The 27,384-nt window shown below is 39.4% G+C and overlaps 2 protein-coding genes across 20 annotated transcripts in view; one reads left to right on the forward strand and one right to left on the reverse strand.

The window, feature by feature from the left end:
* ARHGAP21 (Rho GTPase activating protein 21) overlaps nt 1-5,730 on the forward strand; it is an 82,446-nt gene extending 76,716 nt beyond the window's left edge. For all 3 annotated transcript variants that reach the window (XM_020801575.3, XM_078378635.1, XM_020801596.3), the window contains 2 exons: nt 1,548-1,579; nt 2,949-5,730. In XM_020801575.3, the coding sequence (XP_020657234.3) occupies nt 1,548-1,579; nt 2,949-4,673 (1,757 nt within the window). In that variant the 3' untranslated portion in view covers nt 4,674-5,730. The remainder of the gene's footprint in view (nt 1-1,547; nt 1,580-2,948) is intronic.
* An 18,968-nt stretch (nt 5,731-24,698) lies between these two features.
* KIAA1217 (KIAA1217 ortholog) overlaps nt 24,699-27,384 on the reverse strand; it is a 412,653-nt gene continuing 409,967 nt past the window's right edge. For all 17 annotated transcript variants that reach the window (XM_020801609.3, XM_073003054.2, XM_020801618.3 and 14 more), the window contains 2 exons: nt 27,065-27,190; nt 24,699-26,386 (listed from right to left, as the gene is read on the reverse strand). In XM_020801609.3, the coding sequence (XP_020657268.3) occupies nt 25,871-26,386; nt 27,065-27,190 (642 nt within the window). In that variant the 3' untranslated portion in view covers nt 24,699-25,870. The remainder of the gene's footprint in view (nt 26,387-27,064; nt 27,191-27,384) is intronic.

The raw sequence follows: 27,384 nt of genomic DNA on the forward strand, positions 1-27,384 counted from the left end.
AAAACTTTAACTCTGTTTGGGCAGCATTGATTTGCAAACTTCAGAAGGCAAATAAGCTTGTTAAAATTCACTTTGCCTCACAACTAACCAATATTTTTCCAAAGTAGCTTTTAAAAGGGTCTATTTATATAATATTGAACATGTCGCTTCTGTTTAATAACTGCCACCTTTATTATTCAGCTAAGTACTACTATTGCAAACTTTCTTGGTGCCTTTCCCCCTTCACTACCACCATACTGTTTCACTAACCAAGCATGTTGTTTTATTCACAAATGTTATCCCTTTGTTTCTAGTTTGTGTTTTAGTTCATAGACGACTTTTTTCAACATTTTATTGAAACAATCCCTCTATCCTGATGTTGAAACAGGAGAAGTGGGAGGAGTCTATCACACGGTGATGTCACTGGTGGACTCTGTGATGTCACTGATGGACAACTGGAACTGTAGGAAGAAGGAGGACTGTTGCCCACATTGTAGCTGCCTTGTCTGCAGAAACCCCCGTTTCTTGTAAATGCACAAAGAACTAGTTGATCTGTACTGTAAATTTTTTCTTTCTTTCCAAGAGTATTTCAACAGATCAGTGCTACTTTTTAAAAGTGTTTCTGCTGTTTCTTGTTATTTCTGAAGCAGACCCTGAGGAGAAATAGCATGGTATGGTCCACCAGTTTTTCCTAGTCATTAGCCATGTGTCAAAAGGGGCATGGCATGGGGCTCAGCTCATTAATTCTTAGGTGGGGGGGGGAGTCCACTGAGCGTTGGAGAATGGCAAAGCAAAACATCTTTCGGTCTCTGTGCTAGCCCCTCCGTACCCCCTTTATAACTGTATAACCTCCGTTGTCCTTTTTTTTTCCTTTCTTTTTTTGCAGACAGTAAACCTATGGTGTCCATTTTTCATTTCATAATAGCGCTTCTTTTTGAGATGAGTACAAAACTGATAGCTGTGGAAATCTAGCTAGCGACAAATGCAAATTTCATAAACCTGTAGCTCAGAGGAGCACCTGAATGTGTAACTGGGGTGTTCAGACCCAAACCCCAAAACGAACAGTTTGATAGCACACAAATGTGATTCTCAAAATAATTTAAAAATTGTTTCAGAAGGTAGCCAAAAGTTCTAAAAAATAATAACATTAAATTGTGTATTTTATGTACAGGAGTGTACAAAGTACAATCCTGAAAAGGTCTCTCAGCTGCGGTTTTGCAGGGCTGTGTACTTTACAACATTGAATAAATATTAGTGTTTCTGTTTTGTTTTATTTAGAAGAACATGGCACCTTTGCCATTTCTGTCATTGAGCTGATTCTGCCTACAACTCACGGCACATCCTTTCATGGCGGTGGCTTTCTGTGGTGCAGCTTGCATCTTTGTGAGCTCTTCCTATCCACTTTTTTCTGATTATTTAATTTTTTTACTTGTTTGCTTTCACATTTTGTTCTGTGCTTGTATTCTTTCATATGTCCGGCATTGTCTAGAGCAACAGCAGGCTTTGTACAGGGTTGACTAAAGTACTGTGTTTTTTTTTATCCCCATTCCCCCACCCCATCCTATTAGATTCAGCAACTAGTGACTCTGCAAAATCTAAGGTAAATTGCTAGACTTGCATTTGGTGCATGTTCTTATTGCCTTCACATAACTGTAAGAATATAGAGTGTGTGCATTTTAACATACATCTGTCATTATACTTCTTGTGACTGGCTTTTCAGCATTGAAAGGGTTCCATTTACTTGTTACATACAGTTGTAAGTTTAAGATATTCAGGGGTGAAGTCTAGTTCCATTACTACCACTGTTGAAAGAATATGGTATATTGACTGGTATTAAGAATTGTGGTGGAAGAAACTTGTATTCTTCTTTTTGTTGGTGTTTGAACAGACTACCTCTGTTACATCAGTGAAAATTGTAATAAAACAAACAGCATTCCCTTTAACCCTTGAAATCTACTAAATGGCTTAAGCACATCACTTTATTCCTCAGTACACAATAACTCTTAAGTTAGTTAGAAGGATAATCCCATGCTAGCCTTGAGGGAGAATGGAATACAACTATAAAAAATGGCATTATATCTTTGGCAGTAGATTTCATCCCTAAAATTAGCAATTTTAAAGTTACTAACACTTTCACTGAAATATGCAGAGTACCTTCTGCATATGCAAATAAGAAGCAGTTTATAGAGGTTTGCATTCTTGATAATTTTAGTAAAAGGCTTCCAAAGGTCAAGTCCATAGGTAAGGAAAGAGTGCAAAAATGGAAAGAGTGACGTTTCGTGGATTATAATCCATTTCTTCAGACAACATTGTTTGAAGGACAGAAGTCATGAACTTTTATTCTTGTTTTTTGTGTGTGTTTGAACAAACTCAGTTACATCACTGAAAACTATAATAAATCAAGTAGCATTTCTGGAATTATCAGAAGTCACACAAACTACAAAATCAGTCATAAGTCAAGAAATAGAAAATAGTACTATCATTTAGGTATCTCATATATAATATACTGATTTCTAAAATACCTTGTGATGTTCATGTTTCTATTTGCTGGCAAGATTTGAAAAGTTCTCCAAAATTACTTCAGTAAAGTAGCTCTTCACATTAAGCAGCAAGGCTACAGTATTCATAGAATTTTTCAGATTATATATCTACCCATGGAACTCAGTAAGGGAAGGGTCTTATATTCCTTACCTATCTTTCTTTGGGCATTGTAACTTTTCCTTTAGAATTTCAATCCAGAAATAAAGGGAACAGCTAAATTAGACAAACTACCTAATAGTAACACACCAGTGTCTTAAATGAATACAAAATGGACCTGAATACAGTTCTGCCAGGGAGCATTGATATGCCTCCTATTTTTTATGGCCAAAAACTAATTTAAAAAAATGTTTAAAATTCCACTGTATTTTTAGTATTTGATTTCTGATACTGGTTATGATCGATTTCTTTTACTTCTTTCTCTCATGCAGGGTTCTTGGGGATCCGGAAAGGGTCATTATAGCAGGGAAATGTTTAAGTCCTCCATCTTTGCAGCAACCAGTCGCAAGCGTAAGAAACCCAAAGAGAAACATCCTAGCAGCTCTGAAGATGAGGTGGATAGTGTGTTTTTCAAGAAGGAATCTGCAGAGGATTGTTCTGGGGGTTCAGCGAAAGAGGAGGCTCTTAAAGAAGAATTAGATAAAGAGGCGGCAGGAAGAAAACTGAGAACCGTGATTCCAAAAGAAAAGGAGAACACTGTGAAAAAACATTCCACCAATGATGAAGTGGTACCAGCAAGAACAGAGAGTGTGCCTTCAGAGGATGCTTCAGCTCCTTGTCTACAAAAATACATGAGATCTCCAAATCTCAGCTTTCGGCACAGTGCACAGAAGGGTGGCACAAAGCCACCTGTTTCTCAAATCTCTTCTCAGATGGAAGAAACAGTTTCTGACTCAGGCACTATGCTCAGCAGTTCTTCACAGGCTTCTCTGCAGAGACTCCACTCTAAAAATTTTCCTAATCCTGAAAATAAATGCAGGGAGTTTTTAGCAGCTGATGTCAGCTCCATCACTTCAGATTATTCAACAACCTCATCTATGACCAATCTAACTGGCCTAGATTCCAGCATGCTAAACCCTGAAATGCACTCAGTGATGGAGAATAAAGGAGAGGAAGCGGATGATGAGAGAAGTGAATTGGTAAGTGAAGGTCGCCCTGTGGAAACCGACAGTGAGAGTGACTTCTCTGTTTTTGCTTCAAGTTCTGCTGCAGAGAGACTGTTCAGGGGGAAAGGACAGGACATGGTGAAGGGCATCCGGAGAAACTCAGAGGAGAGTGAAGTGAGTTGGACGGAGGGCAGTTTGACACCAAAGTTGGATAGTCGTAGATTATTCAGTTCACACAAACTTATTGAATGTGATACCTTATCCCGGAAGAAGTCAGCCAGGCACAAGACAGATAGCGAAGGATCAGGAGATGCTAAGGGTGAAAAGGAGTCACCAGCAGTGACCAAAATGATTGACATGATGAAGAAAGGAAAGTCAACAAGCAGCTTAGCTGCATCAGCCAGAAGTGAGCCTGAGAAACAGGAGCCTACATGGAGACTCAAAATTACAGACAGGTTAAAACTGCGTCTCAAGTCATCAGCAGATGATATGTTTGGAGTTGGCAATCAAAAATCAAGCTCTGCTGAGGTCTCCAAGAGAAAAAACATCAGGCGAAGGCACACCTTAGGAGGCCAGAGAGATTTTGCTGAAATAAGTGTTCTGAACACATGGAAAGCTCAAGAAAAAAATCCAGACAGGGAGAAAGACGTTTCAGCAGTGAATCGGTTGAAACCGAAATGTTCTGCACAGCACTTCTCAATTTCAGACTGGCTTGCACTAGAGCGTCTACGCACTAGCACAACGGACCTTAATATGAGTGATAGCAAAAAGCCCAAACAGGAAAACAATAGCAGACTGGCAAATGCATCAAAGGCAGATCTCTCTTTGCCGGCAGAAACTTGGGCAGAGGAAGGTGGTTCATCTTCTAGTAGTAGTTTGACTCTGATTCCTAGAACACCAGTGTCGGGACCACTACAGCCACTAGACCATGTGAATGGAGAAGGCTACCAGAACGTGAACAAAAACAACTTCAGCCCAACAGTTGATGCTCATCCACATAAATTATCCGCAACACAGGTGGTTAGATCTCAATTCTACCAGTATATTTGAGATGAAGAAAGCAGCAATTTGAAAGCAGCTCCTTTTTAAACCCATCTCCAGTTGTTCTGTATATGTTTTCCTGTACCGTGTTACGTTGCAGCTATATGAGGAGGTTTATTTCATCAGTCTGCACTGTGAAAAAAAAGGTCTTTACAGTGCATTAATACAGCCTGAATATTTGGGGGTGGGGGGAGGGTAGAGTTTAAAATATAAATAATTAAAGAAAAAGAAATATATATATATATATATAAATACATAAATATATATATATATAATAAATTTATTTTAAATATAAATATATTTGATGGCAGCATACACATGTGGAACAAAGCATCTAATGCAACATGCTATATAATGTGTACATGTTTTTTATGACTGACATTTGGCATTAGTATGCAGGAAAAAATGTTTGTTTGGTTTAGTCACTAACAAGTGCCTCATCGGGGGGAAAAAGTTCATTTGGTTTGGTAGGGTGCCATAATTGTTAAATTAGAGGACGTTTTATTGTTAAGGCATTTCATTACATTTTACAAATTTTAACATATGTAGGTACAGAGCTTCCATCCCTTAGGCATAAAAATGTTTGGTTTAAAAATGTTTGGTTTAGTCACTAACAAGTGCCTCATCAGGAAAAAAAAGTTCATTTGGTTTGGTAGGGTGCCATAATTGTTAAATTAGAGGATGTTTTACTGTTTAAGTGTTTCATTACATTTTACAAATTTTAACACACTTGGGTACAGAGCTTCCATTCCTTAGGCATTCCAATTGGATTTCTGAGTTTTATATACCAATTTTAATACTGTTTTTGAGTTTTATGTGACTTGAATTTTTAATCTTTCTGTAAAATAAGTAACTTAAATGTACATATTCTATGTGTATCTTTTCCTCAGATACCAGATTTGATATAAATGTTGTAACATAGACATGTAGATAGTGGATCCTGGTTGGAACTGGTTTCTTTTACTGAGAATATAATTCTGCATGAAGACCTTATTGAAACCAAATCTGTATTATGCCTGTGTGCATACCTGTTTAAAACACTGGAAATAAAATTGTTTTGATGGTTTTTTGCATGGACTGACTTGTGTTCTTCAGAAAGTAGTCTAAAAAGATGCCACATTAATATCGTCTAGTTCAGTAACTGCAACCACTGTCAGAAAATGAAAGAAGGTATGCTTCTGATAGCTTTGAATGAGCTTGTTTGCAAATTTTATTTGTCAATAGGGCAAATCACTTTATGTGGATCAGTGATTTCACTGCACAGTTGCAAATCTATCTTTGTACTGGAAAACAGAGGCCACGGGGCAGGGTATTCCTTTGGATACACACACGAAAAAGGTCTTGTGCAGGTCCAGCAGTGCCTCTCCCTGCCATTTTTTTAAAAGTTTGTTTTCATTTAATATAGTCCATTCATGCTGTGCCACAACCTTTCTTAGAATATAGGTGTCACAATTTAAGATTGGTCATATTTGTGCAGGAGGTAATGTCTCTCTGGATTCCCAGTGTGGTGTAGTGGATAGAGTGACAGACGAAGACAATAGAAAATAGGGTTTGAATCCCTGATCGGCCATGGAAACCATCTGGGGCAGTAGAACTGGTAAAAACATTCCTTAAATATCTCATTTACTTATAGGATCACTAGAAGTTGGTTCCAACTTGAAGGTACAAAACACACCGTCTTTCTAGCTACGTACATAGAGTTTACACTAGTTGATAGTTTAAAGAGATGAGGCTTTTTGAAAGAGGTAAACTAATGGAATGTTGAATCTTGAGGTAGAGTCTCAAGCAGGTGACCTAATTACATACAGAAGTACCTCAGTTTACGAAATCAATGCATCCTCCGGGATGTTACATCATGAGAAAAATTCGTAAACCAGAACACGGATTGCTGTAGCAACGCTGGTGGCGCTGCAAACCTCCAGGCACGGGGAAACTTCCTTCGCAAAGTGAAAGAAACTGGAAAAAAAACCCACATAAACTGAGTCATTATTTCAAACAGATTTCCATTCATAAACCGAAATTACATAAACCAAGGCATACGTAAACTGAGGTACTACTGTAATTAAACCTAAATCTGGTTAAAATGCAAAATGATACTAATATTTACTATTCATTCTACATACAATATTTACCTCATAATCAGCTGTGCCATTTATCCTGGGTTACAGTGGTCAAAGTGTAGTATTCTAGAGGAGAATTCTGGTATTCCTCAGCATTAGCTGTCTGCTGGCAACATTTGATGGAACTATTAGTCCAATCACATCTGGAAGGCCACACTCTCCCTAGCCCTGAATTAGCAAGATTTTGTTGTTGTTTTGTCATTAAGTCGCGTCCAACTCTTCGTGACTCCATGGACCAGAGCACACGAGGCCCTTCTGTCTTCCACTGCCTCCTGGAGTTGGGCCAGATTCATGTTGGTAGCTTCAGTGACACTGTCCAACCATCTCGTCCTCTGACGTCCCTTTCTCCTCTGGCCCTCACTCTTTCCCAACATCAGGGCCTTTTCCAAGGAGTCTTCTCTTCTCATGAGATGACCAAAGTATTGGAGCCTCAGCTTCAGGATCTATCCTTCCAGTGAGCACTTGGGATTGATTTCCTTAAGAATGGATAGGTTTGTTCTCCTTGCACTCCAGGGGGCTCTCAAGAGTCTCCTCCAGTATCACAATTCAAAAGCATCAATTCTTTGGTGGTCAGCCTTCTTTATAGTCCAGCTCTCACTTCCATACATCACTACTGGAAAAGCCATAGCTTTGACTATGTGGACCTTTGTCAGCAAGGTGATGTCTCTGTTTTTTAAGATGCTGTCTAGGTTTCTCATCGTTTTCCTCCCAAGAAGCAGGCAGCTTTTAATTTTGTGCCTGCTGTCCCCATCTGCAGTGATCACGGAGCCCAAGAAAGTAAAATCTGTCACTACAGTACCTCCATATCTTCCCCTTCTATTTTCCAAGAGGTGATGGGACCAGTGGCCGTGATCTAAGATTTCTTGATGTTGAGCTTCAGACCATTTTTTGCGTTCTCTTTCACCCTCATTATGAAGTTCTTTAATTCCTCCTCACTTTCTGCCATCAGAGTGGTATTGTCTGCATATCTGAAGTTATTGATATTTCTTCCAGCAATCTTAATTCCAGTTTGGGATTCATCCAGTCCAGTCTTTTGCATGATGTGTTCTGCATATAAGTTAAATAAGCAGGGAGACAATATACAGCCTTGTCATATTCTTTTATTCATTTAAGAAGATGAATTATCATTGAAAGCTCACTGTTTGTTGTTTGTTTGGCTTTTTTAAAAAATGGTCTAATAAAGGAATCACTTTCTTCTGCATTTGTATTGCATTGGGGACCACACAGCCTTTTCCTGATTTTTTTCTGAACCTAAAATGTGAGTTCCAGAGACCTCTACCAGATATTATTTTAATTGAGGCTTCTGAAAGTTGAAACCTAACAATATTTGGAAAATTTTACCCTAAACCTGTGCCTTGGTTGCAACATACCATAACAGCCACTTCTGTAACATACTATAGTCGACAACTCACCTACGGTTCCATCAGTTTTTCCAAGAAGGAATCTCAGTGTACAGAATTATTAATCTCCAGGTTTATGATTTAGACCCTTTTGAACTATGTATCTTTTAATGCTTTAAGGTAAATCTCAGAAATGTTGCAGATTAGAAGTTATAGCATCTGTATGTCAGGAACTATTTGAACTGTTTCTGTCCAAGTGTGAAAGCCATTCATGGGATCTACAGCTAATTTCCTCATAAAGTATTTGCATTTGTTCCCAATATTTTTGTATACCTATTTATATATTTTGATGTTTTATTTGTGGCTGGTCTTTGACCGTAATAAAGTTTTATCTATCTTCCTCATAAAGCTCTCACAACTGAGAACTGGGTTTCACCCCTTGACCTGTGTTTTTCACTTACTCGATGTAGATAAGGATAACTTAAGAATCTCCTGCTCCTGTTAAATTCCAGATCCCATCAGCTCCAGTCAATGTAGCTGGTGATCAGAGGATGTGGAATCCAGTGATATTTGGAAAGACACAGGTTGTCCAGTCCTAAATTAGAGTGAGGGGCAGGGGCAATAAGCAGAGTTGTATTCTACTGACTGAAATTCAGTAGTAAGTGGCAGCTATAGTAGGCACAATGAATAAATGAAACCTACAGAGGAGCTGATTCACCAGATCACCACTGATTTAATGGGCCTGTTCTAGTCGTAACTTACTACTTGATATCAGTCATAGTGCCTTGAGCCAAGAGTGGTAAAGAATGACACAATAAAGTGTAAATTAGGGAAACATATTTATTAACACAGAGCATACATGTAGCTAGTTCTGGCTTCATGGTCTATGTTTCTAAATGCATATATCATTGTTTAAAATTTCATGTTTATTGTTGCAGGAGACATATTAGTCAGGATCCTGTTGCCCTGTATGACTGTATAAGAGCAAATGAACAAGGAAATCTATTCAAAGTTACATGACACAGTCCCTTCCATTGGCTAGCAAATGATAGTGCATTCAGGTGTGCGCCCAGCTGCATGATGAGCAGTATGCCAAAAGAGAAAATTACATAATTGCCCTTAATATAATAATTATTATGTACTATCAATTCTGGCTTACAGTGACTTGTTTCAAGTTTTTCCAGGTAGTAAATGCTTGAAAGTGGTTTACTGGTCTCTACTTTTGGGAGTATCCTGCAACTATGCAGCTTGTCCAAGGCCATGCAGGCTCACTCTTCTTGCGGGAGGCACAGTGAGGAATTTAATTCCTGGCTCCACAGCCAGATATCTGAAGCAGTTTTTCCCCATCAATAATTTGACCATAGTTGCTACATAATTCATGATTCAGCTTTTAGTTTAGGCTGTGGTCAAAATGATCACTAATGGTTTTGTCACCTTTTCATGACATGGCTTGTTTATAGATATTATTATTATTATTATTATTATTATTATTATTATTATTATTATTATTATTATTATTATTATTATTATTATTATTATTATTATTATTATTGCATGATACGGGGCTTTCTGCTTGTTATGAGTATGGAATTCAAGACTGCTATTTGTTTTGTATAAATACAACAGAATGCTTCTTTGCATCAATGCAGACTCAACTGTTTCACCATTCGAAACCCCAGTGAAATTTTAGCTCTGATCCTATGAAGAAAGAGTTCTCTCCTGCTGTCCCTTGGTCACAGTAAAGAAAAAAAACAAGACCACTGTAGCACAGATGTTATCCCTTTGTTTCTAGTTTGTGTTTTAGTTCATAGACGACTTTTTTCAACGTTTTATTGAAACAATCCCTCTATCCTGATGTTGAAACAGGAGAAGTGGGAGGAATCTATCACACGGTGATGTCACTGGTGGACTCTGTGATGTCACTGATGGACAACTGGAACTGTAGGAAGAAGGAGGACTGTTGCCCACATTGTAGCTGCCTTGTCTGCAGAAACCCCCGTTTCTTGTAAATGCACAAAGAACTAGTTGATCTGTACTGTCAATTTTTTCTTTCTTTCCAAGAGTATTTCAACGGATCAGTGCTACTTTTTAAAAGTGTTTCTGCTGTTTCTTGTTATTTCTGAAGCAGACCCTGAGGAGAAATAGCATGGTATGCTCACAAAAGAGTAAATGCCTTGTTCACAAATGCAGTTGGTAGCATGATGGGTGTGGCTGTTTTTACCATGAAGGTGTTGCGGTGTGGAAAATGCATCCTGTTTGCACAAGGCACTTTGAAGCATACTCTGCATTTCCAAGCAGTTCTGAACAGTGGCTCCATGCGTGAATTATTTAATGGGTTGTCAGTTTCTATATACAGGTCTGTTTCTTTCAGTATCAATGAAACAGATGGAGAATGTATGATGTATTTATTTGACAAATTAGTACTTAGCTCTTCATAAAAATTCACAGGAATAGAAGTGGGAATAAGTTAATGAAAACCCCAAGACTATTTTTGTCTGCTGTAAGTCAACTCCCGTTATATAAAATACAACCTTGCATCCACATAAGAAAAAAAGGAATCTGCCACACTCCCTACAGGTGTAGTAATGAACTGACATTTTAACGCCCAGAGAGTTATGGGTGAGGGGGTTAAAAATAAATTAATATAAAATAAAGCAATTTATGATTTTATCTCTCTGAGGCTTTGTGTAATTTATGTGTGCGGAATTACAAATATTTTACGGGCACAGAAAGAAACAGATTCAAAAAGATTTTATTTCCCCCATTTTCTTGGCAACATGCCATTAAATTGATGATGTAAGTGGAAGGGCTATTTTAATGCTTTACCTTATATCACTTTGAATTACTTAGTCTTCCCATAGGATTTGTCTCAAAGAGTCAGCTTAATTACAACTGAGAATCAAATGCTTCCTACCATCCTAGGAAATTTCAAACTGTGCTGAAGGCCATTTTTGTTTTCTCATGTTTGCTACTGTAACAGGAGCTGGTTCAAAAAGAATCGCATCATGTAGCAGAATTGCTTAGAAGATTTAACATGTGGTGGATGGAGCAGGCTAAGTCAGAACGTAGAGTGGATCATATACATGCCCCCTCCCCATGCATTGAACTTATGCTTCAGGGAGATAATGAGGCTATGCAGGGTCACACACACACACCATGCTGATATCCCAACAGAACTATATTCCTGCTATTAGCAAAATGTTGACAAAGTGCCCCATGATATTCTGATTAGCAAACTAACTTGGGTGGGCTGCATAGAACAACTGTCAGATGGATACAGAGTTGGCTACAAAATCGTACTCAAATATGCTTATCAATGAATCCTCAAAATGGGAGAAGGTAACAAGTGGGGGGACCTCAGTCCTGGGCCCTCTGCTCTTCAGTATTTTTATTAATGACTTGGATGAGGGAATGCAAGGAATACCGTACTTACCAGATTTACAGTTGACACAATATTGGGTGGAATGGCTAACATCTTGCAAGTAAGGAACAAAATTCAAGAATATCTCAATAGGCTTGAGCACTGGGCTGAAAACAGCAGAATGAAATTTAACAGGAATAAATACAAAGTTCTGCACTGAGGGAACCAAATACACAGGTACAAGATGGGGAATATTTGGGTCAGTAATACTGCAAGCAAGAAGGATTTTGGAATTGTAGATCACAAGCTGAATATGACCCAACACTATGTTGTGCCTAAAAAGTTCTATGAGGAAAGACTGAAAGAGCTGGCCATGTTTAGCACTGAGAAAAGAAGACGGAGGAGATACTGATAGCACTTTTCAAATACTTTAAAGATTGTCGTACAGAGGAAGGGCAGGATCTGTTCTCAATAATGCTGGAGTGCAAGATACGTAATAATGGGCTCAAGTTACAGATTTCAACTGAATAGCAGGAAAAACATCTTAACTGTTAGCAGTATGACAATGGAAACAATTATTCCAGGAGGTGGTAAGTGCTCCAACGGTGGCGACATTCAAGAGAAAATTAGACAACCATTTGTCAGGTCTATTTTGATTTGGATTCGTGCACAGAGCAGGGGGTAAGACTTGATCGTCTTATAGGCCTCTTCCAACTCAGTTATTCTATGAAAAGGTGCACACACACTGATGTCTGTGTATACAGTTGCTCTATTTGGGGGGGGGGCTGTTTGAGCCAGATTCTATGTACATTTTGTCAGTGTGTGCCACTCTCCCACAGTCTGAATGCATTGATAGTGGAGAAGCATTTCTGCTGCAGGTATTTATTTTGCTGTGGCACACATCAGCACCTCATGCATATTCTAACTAAAAGTCCACGTTGATGGCTGATGGAGAGTGTAATTGTTGGACAGTCTCCCAACATGGTTCACTTCCATTTTCCTGATATCTTCCAGTTCCTTATGTAGCATTGAAAGGCAAAATTCAGTCCTCAAAAACAATGTTGGACTACAATTTCCACCTTGTCACATTGCCTAGGGTTGATGGGAGTTGCAGTCCATTTCCTTCAACAGCCTTGTGACAATTGTAAAAAATCTCAATTGGGGTTGTACCTGAATTTTTGGCTGGCTTCCTAGTATATGAGAAGCATAATTTTCAAATACTGTATGAAATTTCTTTTTCCCCCTTCCCCAGCCATGGCCATGATTTAGTGATCATGAATATGTTTAAGCAATATACTGCTAGGACCTTTGAAACACTGGTAGGCAAACTTCAGACTTGTGAGTCCTATTTTGTTTTGTTGATTACCAAGATTCAACTTCTGGGAGGTCCTTACATCTGCTGTAAGAATTTTAAGATCAGTATTGTTATTGCCAGATGTGATAAGCACCTATAGTCCTTCCACACAAGAGCTTACTCCTTTTTAATTATTATTTAATTCATGAATGTTTGTGAGGAGGTAATCCTTTTATGGCTCTCCTTGAATAATTAAGAATCTGAAATGCTTGCATGTGTACTGTCACCTGGAGAACAAAGTATGAATACTTGTAATACAGCATGAGAAGACCCTTGGTCACACAAGTCCTGACCTTGCAATTCAAATTCAAGGGTTATAGAAAGCAATGGGGCAAGTTAATTGTGGCCACCTTAAGACCCATTGCTTTCAATAGGCCTATGGCTGAATGTTTTTCAGTACTCACCTGAGACTTAAGCTATGGCCAAACTCAGTAGGATTGATAAGGAGGCATGTAGGCATGTGCTGTTATGTCAGTTCACCTAGGACAGAGCTGGGGCTGAAGTTTCTTGCCCTTAAAAATAGTTACATCACAGATCTGCATGCCTTTAATTATTGTGCAGAATATGCCTCTCCCAACAGTCCCATGCTGAGTGGTCATGAATTACTGCATGCGTCTATCCAGCTGCTGCAAAAAACATTACTGGTTGTTGCTTCTAAGTCTTAGCTGATATAATGGCAACAAACAGGTGGGCAGGACTTGATCTTCTGCTATAGGACATTGCCAGCCATATTCTGACATTAATGCTCTGGAAGCTACAAACTGCTATTATCAGACATGAATTTGGCAATGTTCTGGACTTGAAATACTGCATGTCACATTGAGCATATCCCTGAGTAATTTCATGAGATGAGTCATGGTGTGTTCTTTGGTACAGAAAATTGAACCTGATGAGCTTCTGAATCTCCTCGAATCATGAACTGGGCTTTCCTTCAGATGCAGCCTAATCATTGCTCCTATCTGTCTTGGAATTAGTAAGCATGTAGTAATAATAGTGTACCTCTTAAAGAACCTCTTAATGAGGGTGAAAGAGGAGAGGGCAAAAAAATGGTCTGAAGCTCAACATTAAAAAAAAAAGATCATGGCCACTGGTCACATCACCTCCTGGCAAATAGAAGGGGAAGATATGGAGGCAGTGACAGATTTTACTTTCTTGGGCTCCATGATCACTGCAGATGGTGACAGCAGCCATGAAATTAGAAGACGCCTGCTTCTTGGGAGGAAAGCGATGACAAACCTTGACAGCATCTTTAAAAGCAGATACATCACCTTGCCAACAAAAGTCTGCATAATCAAAGCTATGGTTTTTCCTGTAGTGATGTATGGAAGTGAGATTTGGACCATAAAGAAAGCTGACTGCTGAAAAATCAATGCTTTTGAATTGTGGTGTTGGAGGAGGCTCTTGAGAGTCCCCTGGACTGCAACCTATCAATTTTGAAGGAAATGAAACATGAGTGCTCACTGGAAGGACAGATCCTGAAACTGAGGCTCCAATACTTTGGCCATCTCATGAGAAGAGAAGACTTCTTGGAAAACACCTTGATGTTGGGAAAGTGTGAAGGCAAGAGGAGAAGGGGATGACAGGATGCGATGGTTGGACAGTGTCATTGAAGCAACCAACATGAATCTGACACATCTCCGGGAGACAGTGGAAGATAGAATGGCCTGGCATGCTCTGGTCTATGGGGTCACGAAGAGTCTGACACAACTAAACGATGACAAACACGAGTACATCATGGTTTAATTGAGCCATTTGGAAAGTGACAACACTAATGGTGCAGTATAGAAATGGAAATAAATAAGGCAACAATGGCTCAGGTAGCAGATTTTGGGGGGTGGGTAGCTGTAAATACTTGGCCATTGCATCTCTTGACTGCCTCATTCCTTTCCCTCTGTTATAGAACAGAACATTTTTAGATTATAAAACATTCTTGGCCATCTTTTAAGATTTTAAATAGTTCAACTGGAATGCCATCGCCTTCACTGGCCTTGTTGTTAGCCAAGCTTTCTAAGGCCCACTTGACTTCACTCTCCAGGATGTCTGGCTCAAGGTCAGCAACCACATTATCTGGGTTGTCCGGGATATCCAAATCTTTCTGGTCTAATTCATCTGTGTATTCTTGCCACCTCTTCTTGATGTCTTCTGCTTCTGTGAGATCTCTCCCATTTTTGTCCTTTATCATGTCCATCTTTGCAGAAAATGTTCCTTTAATATCTCCAATTTTCCTGAACAGATTTCTGGTTTTTCCTTTTCTATTATTTTCCTCCATTTCTTTGCACTGTTCATTTAAGAAGGCCCTCTTGTCTCTCCTTGCTATTCTTTGGAAGTCTGTATTCAATTTTCTGTAACTTTCCCTGTCTCCCTTGCATTTTGTTTCCCTTCTCTTCTCTGCTATTTCTAAGGCCACGTTGGACATCCACATTGCTTTCTTGCATTTCCTTTTCTTTGGGATGGTTTTTGTTGCTGCCTCCTGTACAATGTTGCGAGCTATTTGTACGGCCTCATTGGACAGCCACTTTGCTTTCTTGCATTTCCTTTTTTTTGGAATGGTTTTTGTTGCTGCTTCCTGTACAATGTTACGAGCCTCTATCCATAGTTCTTCAGCCACTCTGTCCACCAAATCTAGTTCCTTAAATCTGTTCTTCACTTCCACTGCGTATTCATAAGGGATTTGGTTTAGATTATACCTGACTAGCCCAGTGGTTTTTCCTACTCTCTTCAGTTTAAGCATGAATGTTGCTATGAGAAGCTGATGATCAGAGCCACAATCAGCTCCAGGTCTTGTTTTTGCTGACTGTTTCTCCATCTTTGGCTGCAGAGAACATAATCAATCTGATTTCAGCATTGCCCATCTGGTGATGTCCATGTGTAGAGTCGCCTCTTGTGTTGTTGGAAAAGAGTGTTTGTGATGACCAGCTTGTTCTCTTGACAAAACTCTACTAGCCTTTCCCCTGCTTCGTTTTGAACTCCAAGGCCAAACCTTCCTGTTCCTTTTATCTCTTGACTCCCTACTTTAGCATTCCAGTCCCCTAGAATGAGAACATCTTTCTTTGGTGTCAGTTCTAGAAGGTGTTGTAAGTCTTCATAGAATTACCAAGGTTCATAGATCTTACATTCCAGGTTCCTATGCAATATTTTTCTTTGCAGCATCAGGCTTTCCTTTCAGGCGCGTCCGCAGCTGAGTATCCTTTCAGCTTTGGCTGAATTTTGCTATAAATTCAGTACTTGTCTTCCGCTCTTCCTCAGTAGCATGTTGGACGCCTTCCAACCTGAGGGGCTCATCTTCCAGCATCATATCTTTTAGCCTTTCATTTCTGTTCATGGGGCTTTCTTGGCAAAGATACTGGTGTGGCTTGACACTGCCTGCTCCAGGTGGATTGCGTTTAGTGGGAAATCTCCACTATGACCTGTCCATCTTGGGTGTCTCTACATGGCATAGCCCATAGCTTCTCTAGCCCCTTCGCCATGAGAAGAGAGCAATCCATGAAGGGGGTACTCGTGTTAGGACCAATCTATGAATTCAACAGGCTTGGTTTGCCCAAAACAATTCCCATTTTCAGTTTCTTGAATTTCTGTGAATCTTATTATTACAGTGCAAAGATGTGGGTAAATCACACAGCTGATGATGCTCAGCTAAAAGCAAAGAAAATGGCAAGTGAGGACGCCAATCAAACAGCAATATGGAAATATCTTCAGTAACTGTTTGTCAGGTATTTAATATTAAAAATCTTTCTTTAAACGTAATCTAGTTGTCTGTACCTCTTTTACTGTTCTTATTGCAGTATTTAATGCATGAATTATTAAATTACCTTTCGGTATATCTTTTGGTATAGTTAAAATGGTCATTAGGACATAGAACCGGTTGTTAATTTATTTGAATCCCACCACTGTATCTGAGTCCTTACAAATTAGTTTTTAATTTCTTAAGACATATGTAGTATGAGAGCACCTAATATACTGTACATTCCACTTTACCATAAACGTGAATACAGGAAGGAAAATCCTTATTTAAAAGAACAGCAGTGTGTTGGTTGGATTGATTCTTTGGGACCCACATGGTGACTTTGGGTCACTGCCTACTAAAGTCTGATTACCAGGGAGGTAAGAATATTAGAGGTATAAAGTAGGGGGAGGAGCAATGCATTGCTACTTTGAACTCAGTGGATAAAATTAGTATGCAAGTATAAAGAACTAATACTGGCCTCTTACAAGATATATTTCCTGGGTGATCTCCTTGGCTGCCTGCCCAGGGCATGTAACTCTCCTCCCCTTCCTACATTTTGTATTTCAAGATAATATTTAAAATAGGAAAATTTCTGTTCCCACCCACCCCAGCCCCATAATACTGTAGATGGCTTGTTCTGGATATATAATTGTGTTAAATAGCCTCCACCATGAAACCTTAGCCACGGTATTCTACTTCCTGGTGACATAGCTGACTTCACCCAGTCTTGTACTTAGTCCACGTCCCACCAGACAGCTGTGTCGTGGAGGTGGAGCTTGCTATACTGTAGTGAATTTTACCAGAGACTTTTAATTTTTCTGTCGTGTTAGCTGCTTGTGGTGGCATCTTGAGATATGGGATGGATTTCATAATGTTTGCTTGTGCTTCTTCAAGGAGTTTTTCAAACTCTTTCCCATTGTAAAGATCCAGGTTCTGCCTTTTCACTACTCGAAGACAACATAACTAACATATGTGTGTCTGGGGTCTGTGTGATGGCCATTGCAGTCCAACAATGTCTAGAGATCAACCCCTCCCACTCCCTTGCTGTACAGAAATCAATTGTGCAGGGATATTTTCAGTTCTGCCAGCTCTCTGTCAAATTTTCCCTTTGCTCAATTGCCTTGTGGTATGTGTTTATGATGATCTATTTTTTTTCCATTTAAAATCTTATTTATTTATTTATTTATTTATTTATTTATTTATTTATTTATTTATTTATTTATTTATTTAATATGCTGCCTATCTGGTCGGAGAAGAAGGAGCTCTAATGTGCACACAAAGCTCCACTCTCTAGAACAGTTTCCCCACAATGCATGGAGATTTCCATATTTATGCACCAGGAGTGCAGGGTGGATTTGCCCATTTCCATTGGAAAACCCATTGTTCCCATTATGTAGGGGAGTTTATACAGAGGAGTGGGAGGAGAACTGGGAGGCTGGCTGACCAGTGAGGATGAATGCTGAGACTGATGCATGACCACTGGGGAGATCTGCACTTGGTGGACGGTCACAGTGGAGACGGGGATCACTTCCGACTTAATAGATGACTCTGCTGGGGGCTCAGCCACCGTCTGCTGTGGAGAAGTGTGACGATTTCCCATATCTTCTTGGCTTTTGAGAACCTCTGCTGCCGTGGTTTTCTCCATGGCATTGTACTGAGCAGCCTGGGAGGGATCCACACCTTTCAGCAGACCATCTGTAACATGCCTGCAAGGAGAAAGCAGCCTTCCTATCAAATGCAATTCACAGCATCTTGCTTGCATTTTCAGAAAAGGGCTCCCTCTAGTGCCTTTCTTTAAAAATGAAAGCCAAGTCTCCATATCTTGACCTCCATATGTGGGATTATAAATATAATAATAAAGTGGTAGTTTTAAGGGCAAAAATAAGTAGAAAGATTATAGTAATGCTTTGCACTGTTTTGGCAACAGGAAATGTAGCAACATATATTTCACAAGGTATAACAGTGTGCAAACGAAGGAAGGGTGGCCTCCCAAATCCCCAAATAAATTTGCTAAGCAACAAATACAAATTACTGTAATGCAGAAATCACCTTAAGAGGATGGTAAGGGTAACAGTCATGCTTCATATTTTTGTAAGATGTGTCATTTATGAGGTTTCTCCTTTAAAAACCTTACAGTTTCCACTTCAATGTGGAGAATGGCTCGCATTTTATTCTGTAATGATGGAAATTTACCTGAGAAGATAAAAGCCACAAAGATCCTTGGAAAAAACAAGGACGATACATAAACAGGCAGATGTGGACCTGAAAAGGGAAGAAACAAAAGGCAGAAAAGAACATCTGATGTGGAGAGAGAAGTGACTAAACACAACCACCTTGTTTAATGCACATAATTCATGTTAATCAACATTCAATGTTAATCAACATTCATTTTTGCATTCATGAACTTTTATGACCACTCTTCAGTGTGTGTTCTCTGGATTGCACTCATCTTAAGCTTCTTATGTTATCATTTCAAAACTGATCAGCATATCTCTTTCTGTCCACACTGGGAAAATGGAGGTTGCTTTAAACCATGGTTTAAATTTTAAACAATGCTTTAACAAGCCAGTTTTGATACTAGGAACTTGAACAAACCACAGTTTATAGTAACCTCACTTCTTAGATGGAGTTGTCAATTGTTTTGGTTGAAAAACAAAGACAAAAGATCTCAGTGTATTCTCGAAGGCTTTCATGGCTGGGATCTGATGGTTATTGTGGGTTTTCCGGGCTCTTTGGCCGTGTTCTGAAGGTTTTCCTTCTGCCATTTCGTCAGTCTCCGTGGCCAGCATCTCCTGAGCATGATTACATAGTTGTTTCTTGTTTCTTTGGTTGTCAGGAAAAATGATATTTATGCACAGCATACTCTTGTGCATTTTTAACTGATGTCCTTAGTGACTAGTTTAATGTGCTGGGAATTGTAGCCTAAATTTGATCCAAGTACAGCAAAAATACTGTATGTTCAAGGATAAATTGATCCATGGTTAGTTATATGCCCTGTCTGCAGTAAGGTTGCACTCCTTTTTATTATGCAGGTGAGCACTTTGGAAGTACATATTGATCATTTCTCCCTGTAGATGTCCAGACTCCTAGCATACCATAGTCCCACAAAATGGCATAATCAAATCATGTAATACACTGCAGAAACACACCAGCATTGCTGTGGGTGTTTGATATAGTAAAGCTACATGACCAGGCAGCTCAAATGAAAACACTGTATTGTGCAAGTTTATAAATAAAGTGATGGTGCTTGCCACCATCACAAGTCCAAGGAAATGGTTGCCTTTGGGAATGATCCACTGAAGATTTTGTGTCTCAGCAGCCATTCCCATTCCTGCAGAATTCCTCTGCTTATGGGCTGGCAGTGACAATATACAGGCAGTGTAGGGCGATGCATTTATAGTTCTTTCTTCGTCCTTCGTGCTGATGTTACAGCTATCACTACTGTTCCTGCTCCATTGGGAGTAATTTGTAATTACTATACTATTTTTCTTCAGCAGCATTGGTTTTTCCCTCTGTGTCCTTGGATCTCTGGATACACTAGATTTTCCTTGTGTTCCAGTAGAGGAGGAGAATTTTCTGAATGTAAGAGAATTTCAATAAATGTATTTTTGGGAGGTGCAGTTTCACTGTGTTTGCAAAGTGCCTGGTATATTCAAATGCTAATCTGATATTTCAAGGGAATGTCCCTTTGGGCCTGGTAAAATTCCGGGTAACCTCAGCAGTTGTTTGGATTCGAGCTGGGCAACATTTTATTTTGGTTTATTGTGACACTGATTTACCTGAATGCCATCAGGAGATACTCAACTTTCTCTCAGCACATCTGAAGACTGTCGCAGAAAACTCAGAAAAAAATGAGGTTAAGTGATTTCTGTTTCTGAGCAGCTTATTTTCATGATAATGAAGCTTGGGATACTTTTGTTTGTTTTTGAAAGTAAAATAATAGCATTGTATTTCCTGAAGTGGATTACATAGCAGTTCAGGAGGAAGAATCAGTTTCAAACGTAGATCATGTATTCACCAACACTGGAAGGGCAAGAATATCTCTGGTAGACATATCAGGTACTTCTTGCCTGGACAGTGGTCATCTGTAGGCTAGAAGATTCTCTTCTGATAATTTGTTATAATCTTTTATTTGTTTTCCTTGATAACAACTTGCTTTCCCCCCCCCCCCATCTGCATCATATTGAGTGTTAAAGGACAGTAGAGATTGGGCATTTTGCATAATATACCGTAATTTGAAATGTATTCTGGCCAGCCAGTGTGTAAAGCTTGGATCAGGGTAACAGCTAAGTGCGCTCTCTGGTTTGACAGTAATCCCTGGGATTCTTACCATGCAGTGGACAAGATCCCTGCTAGTGTGCAAATGGTTTAGGGGAGGGAAGAAAACTTTTAACTCTGTTCAGGCAGCATTGATGTGTAAACTTTGGAAGGCAAATAGGCTTGCTAGAATTCACTTTGCCTCAACTAGCCAATATTTTTCAAAAATAGCTTTTAAAAGGATCTGTTTATATAATACTGAACATCTGTTTATTCCTCAATACATACTAACTCTTAAGACAGTAACAAGGATAACACCATGCTAGCTTGAAGGAAGTAGAGAATACAACTATAAAAACTGGCATTATATGCTTTGGCAGTGACGTTACCGGCGGTAATGGTTTGAAGGACAGAGGTCACAAAACTTTTATTCTTGCTTTTTATTGGCGTTTGAAATGACTAACTCAGTTACATCACTGAAAACTGCAGTAAATCAAGTCTCATTTCTGGAATTATTGGAAGTCACACAAACTACAAAATCAGTAATGAGTCAGAAATAGAAAATAGTGCTGTCATTTTGGGTGTCTCATATAAATATACTGATTTCTATAATACATTTGATGCTCACGTGTCTCTGTTCTGGCAGCATTCAGATTAAGCATCAGGGTTACAATGTTATTTCATAGAATTTTTTAGATTATACATATACCCAGGAAACTCAATTAGGGAAGGCTCCTATATTCCTTAGTGACTAAATCCACTGGGGGGGGGGGCTGTTTGGCTGTGGCACACATCAGCAGTGGCATCAGGGTGAGCTCTCACGTTCTAACCATCAGAGTGATAGCTGATGAAGAGTATTATTGCTGGACAGTCTGCACACATCTCTCAACATGGTTCACTTCCATTTTCCTGTGACTTCCTAGTTCCTTATGTAGCATAGAAAGACAAAATTCAGTCCTCAAAATGGTGTTGGACTATAGTTTCCAGCTGGTCACACTGCCTAGGGTTGATGGCAGTTGCAGTCCAACTGTATAGGAAAGATGATAATTTGTTCACCCATTATGCAGCATTACCTCCAACAGCCAAGATCAGTTGCCTGGTGACAAATGTAAAAAAATCTCCGCTAGGATTATACATGAATATTTGGCTGGCTTTCCAGTATATGAGAGGCCTAATTTTCAGAAATGGGATTTAAATTTTTCTTCCGCATGGCCACAATTTGGTATCTATCAATATGTTTAAGTAATATACTCCTAAGAACCCCTGAGACATTGATAGTCAGACTTCAGACTAGTGAACCCTACTTTATTTGGAGAGCACCGAGATTCAACTACCAGGAGGTTGGTGTGTCCATGTAAAGAATGTTAAGTTTAGTACTTTTACTGCCAGATGTCATAAACATGCAAGAGCTTACTCCTGGTTTCTTCAATTCAACTATATGTTTGTGAAGAGGTAGCCCTTTTATGGCTCTCTTTGAATAATTAAGAATCAGAAATGCTTTTGTGTACTCTCTCCCAGAAAACATCAAGCATGAATGCTTTTAATGCAGTATGAGAAGGCCCTAGATCACACAAGTCCTGACCTTGCAATTAATATCCAAGGGTTATAGAAAGCAATGGGGCAAGTTAATTGTGTCCAATTTAAGACCCATTGCTTTCAATAGGACTATGGCTGAAATGCTTTCAACACCTGTCTGAGACTAAGCTATAGCTGAATTAAGTAGGACTGGCAAAGAGGCATGGAGACCTGTGCTGTTACAGCAGTTCAGTGACTGCCAGTGTATGTTTATCTAGCTGCTGTAAAGAACATTGCTGATTGTTGCTTCTAAGGCTATGTTCTTGGCTGACATAATGGCAACAAATAGGTGGACAGGACTTGATCTTACGACTATCAGCTCAGCAGATCTTCTGCTATAGGAAATAGTGCTGTGAACTGTCACAAGATATTGTACAAACAAGAGGTGAACTGATGCTACTGTTCCACCTGTTAAAGATTCCATGTCAAAGTTGCATCAGCATGATATAAACATGATATGTGAAAAAGACATAGGTTTTCACAAAGGTAGACATATTGTGAAGCTGTGTTCAGCAACAAGAATCATGGTGTCAACATAACGAGGGTTCTTTCTACACCATTTCTATGCAGAATAGGCACACACTGGCTTGAAATGCTTACAATATGTCTGTCAAAGTATTGTAATATGTCACACGTGAAAAGCCACTTTTATGTGTTCTTACAAGGCAGTTGCTCCTAGAATACACTTCTGTTAATATCCATGGAGAGCTTATTGTTTCCTTTCCCAGTAATTCCTGAAAGCAATAAATCTCAAAAGTATTTCATAGTTTTCCATCGGGCCACGGGGCAGACCTTTACGCACAAAGATCCCACAATACTGGATGAGCACCCATAATCTTATGGTCATGTTTAAAGTACACTTAGTAAGTCCAGGTTTAAAAAGTACCATTTCAGCTTGGATAATTTCAATGGAGTAGCACAGTAATATTCTTCAGAAACAGTGGCTTCCCTAATCATACCTACTGACTTTGTGTATGAAGTGAGATTGGAGCTACTGTGTTTCTGTGACCCCGAAAATAAGACAGGGTCTTATATTAATTTTTGCTCCAAATAATGCATTGGGGCTGATTTTCAGGGGATGTTTAATTTTTTTGATGTACAACAATCTACATTTATTCAGATACAGTCACGTCATCTTCTTCTGGTTGCTGCACAAGGGTGGAAGGTGGGGTTTCACTTAACTGGGGCTTATTTTTGGGGTAGGGCTTATATTACGAGCATCCTGAAAGATCATACTAGGGCTTATTTTCAGGTTAGCTCTTATTTTTGGGGAAACAGGGTAGCAATTTTTCAGCTCATGGCCAGGATTGTCAGGCTGCATCTACCTTGGCAAACTGAATTGGAGCAATTTGCAGCTTCTCAGCCTCTTTTTTGGTCAGATTCAGTTTAGGTAATCATAGAAAGACCCGAATTGTTGTGATGCCAATGTCCACATTGGCTATCAATCTACTATGATTTGATATGTGTCCACAGACCACAGCCCCTCTTCCTTTGATACCATCTACCCGACAATCCCCGACTTTCTTTTCTTACCTTTTTTCCCTGTGCAGAGGTGATTTAGCACTAATGTCTCAAAGCAGTGATAAGGTGATCTAGTGCTAAGCTCAGTACTTTTATTTTGAAAAACAAATATTTCAGGATCACTAGGGAGAAAGACTGTGGGAGTGGGCATTCCTGCTGTCCCCAAACATCAGACCTCAGTTTAATACGCCACCCAAATACCATGCCGAGTCATGCCTCCTGTTCTACGTACTGTACAATGAAACTGTTCAAATCATTCTGGCTTTGAAAAAGTAGAAGCCCCCAACAACAGGGGAAGAAACTCTGGATCGGAAGCAAATAGGGCCAGGCTGATTCATATTGTTCTTTGTGCCGTGTGATCACTGAAAAATACTTTGAATTCACCCATTACTAGCAGAGAAAATCCTGAAGTGTCTGTCAGTGCAGTTCCAGCCACAGTTATTATGTTAAATGCAGTTGGTTAGAAATAGGCTGTAGGTGGGGAAAGAATTGCCCGGTGCCACTACCTTTTGATGCATTGACAATGGACTGATAACACGTAGATTTAGTTGATGCATTAAGTAGTTCACTTTTAGCAGCAATAAGTGTCACCTATTTAAGCCCCTTGGATTTCAGTGAACCAGAATCAAGCACAAGCAGAGTTCCCAGTTGAAATTAATGGGATTTAAAAATGCTTAACCATTGTATTGCATTATTGTCGCATGTGTGTACCATATACATCATACAGAATGTATCATATACATTAAGAAACCATTAAGGAATAAGAAAATGATAGCAAAACATAAGCGCATGCAACCCTTTATTTTGGCAAGGAGTTTCTGGGTTTGGTGGGTTTTTTTTTTTTGCATCTGTATATTATATTATGGAGTAGTACAAATATTTACAAAAGAAACTACTTATTTATTCATGTTGCTTTTTAAAATCAGTCTCCTTCCCTTTTCCTTCACCAATGGTCTCACAGTGACCTTCCCCCTAAAGCTTACTTAAGAACCATGCATAAAATGGACCTTTGGTTTTGAAAACTACTCTATGTGCCCAGCCACATATTGTATTTATAATATGTACAAAGATTTCCATTATACAGAACAGTACAAGAAGTGTACACATGTTTTTTTAAAAAAATCCATGTCATAATACTTTGATTCATTCAGCTCTCAGTAAAATGGAAAATGAAGAGACTCGGCTAAAAGGATTCAGCAAATGCCTAAATGTAAAAATGACTTTTTCCCCTCCTTGGCATTGGAAATTATTAAATATCATCCGAATGGCAGTGCAATAGGTAACACTGCCTCACACATGTCAATGTCCATCTTAGCTGTGGCTTGTGCAGAGAAAATGTTGAGCACACTATGATCTCATGTACATTATAATAGTATCAAATGTTTTGGCAAAAAAGATTTTTCAAAGTAACCATGAAGTCTTTTTTGCTTTTTTCTATTGGACAAAAATAGAATTTGTAACAAATTTGAATAACAGTAAAATAAAAGAAAAATATTTTAGTTTCAGTCTTGTATTTTTGCATTATCACACAATGTTTAGTTTTTGTACTTAAAAATAGCTTTATACAAAACAAATCATTTTAATACACTTCTTTTCATGCTTTATACATTTCTGTGCATTTATGCTTCTCACACACATGCCTTGTACTTTATGTAACAATTTCTGGCAGAAATAGTACACACACGCACACGCACACGCACACACATGCGTGCACACACACGCGCACACACACACACAGACTCTTCTCCTCCCCCCCCACCTCCCCAACCCACTCTGGTATTCCAACAGTAATGAATGCATTTTAAGTATCAACCCAATATTTAGCACAAGTTTAGTACTAAGCCTGAAATGATACAGCAGGATTGGTACACATCCCTCAGCTAACATTGCAGTGTCATCAGTGACTGAGAAGACTTTAGTGAATGCATACACCAGTACACATTATATATAAATTTCAAGATGGTTCCTTTGTGGTGGTGGAAGATGGGGTGGATTTGCTGACGCCTCCATTCTGGGACTTGTAGCTGGTGAAGCTGGGTGTGTGGATTGACCGGATGCTCTTCATACCTTGGTTCAGCAATGTGGGAGAGGTGGAGGAGGAAGAGGAGAAGGAGGATGAAGGAAAAGGAGATGGAGGCAGAGGGGTTGGGCGGCCATTTTGAGCCGGTATGAAGAATGAAGGATGGTGATGGCCTTTTCCTGTTTGAGTAGGACTCTGGAACTTTAGAGAGCCATTAGAAACAGAAGGAATTAAAGAAGCAGAATGAGTAGGGCGACCTGCTGGAGGACTGAGAGGGTTATAAGGTGGGGCAGAGGCTTTAGTAGGTGGAGCTGGAAGGTTAGTGCTATCACCACTAGACACAGAACTACTTTTCCCAGAGATGGAAGAAAAGGCTGGGATTTTTGAAGCAGGCAGGGTAGGGGAAGTAGCCTTATAGTCCCCACCAGCTTTCTTAGCATTTCCGTTAGCCTGTAAATAAAAGATGGTGGGAGACAGTTTAAGTCAGCGTACATGATAAACCAAAAAAGGAAGTGCATGGGTAATTAGGCTGATAAAGAATGGGTAGTCTGGGGCCTCCACTACCTCTTGTGGCAGTGGATTGGACCTAGTATATTTCCCTCCCTCCTCCTTCCTCCACTTTAAAACCACGTGACAGAAAATGTACAGAGGTAGAAGAAGTTGAAAGAAGAAAGAATGTGGAAGGATGGCACCCAGACATCGGGGTTGATCACCATATTGACCATGCATCAGGGTTGTTAGAAGAGTATGGAGGCTTTTCGGTGGGTAGTTAATAGACACAGCTTGCAGTCTGTTAAAACTGGGAGTTAGTAGCAACGGTTTCATCTGAAATGCTTCAAACAGTTTCTGTTGCTGACACTGAAGAAAGTACAGCTGAGGACTGAAACAAAACTCAAACAAGCAGGAGATGTTTTGCTGCGACATGCACAAGCATGGTAAAAAGATAATGCTACCGTTTAAATATTTGCATGCCTCCCCTGTCCTGGATTTACAGTTCCAGATTTGAATGGAAAGGCAAAAGTCCATTATTTGGTATAATCCAAGTCGGTCACTTGACTTAACTCATTTACCCAAACACACACATTTAGCCTGAAGTCCATCCCAACATTTGGGTTAGGGTAAAACTACCTGTCTGTACTGACGTTGATCCCGCAGCTTGTGTTGTTTGCTTGTTTTGTCCACATTTCCTGGTTGTCTACTTTTGGTGGACACTGGGATTGGCATTCTACTTGTCTGGGAAGTGCTGGTCGGAGCCTGTGAGAAAGGTTGGGGTGCAAAGGTGGGAAAAAAAAACAAAGGGAAACACAAATAAGCATTGATATGCCTGGAATAGAGAGCATGGCACACGGTAGGCAAAGCTGTTTTGTGTGAGAAGCCAAAGCCCTACATGCAAGGAAAGCACCAAAAGGATTCATGTTGCAAGTCACACCATTTGTGGGTTAATTCCA

The sequence above is a fragment of the Pogona vitticeps genome, chromosome 6 (genome assembly GCF_051106095.1).
Source record: "Pogona vitticeps strain Pit_001003342236 chromosome 6, PviZW2.1, whole genome shotgun sequence".
Classification (NCBI taxonomy): domain Eukaryota; kingdom Metazoa; phylum Chordata; class Lepidosauria; order Squamata; family Agamidae; genus Pogona; species Pogona vitticeps.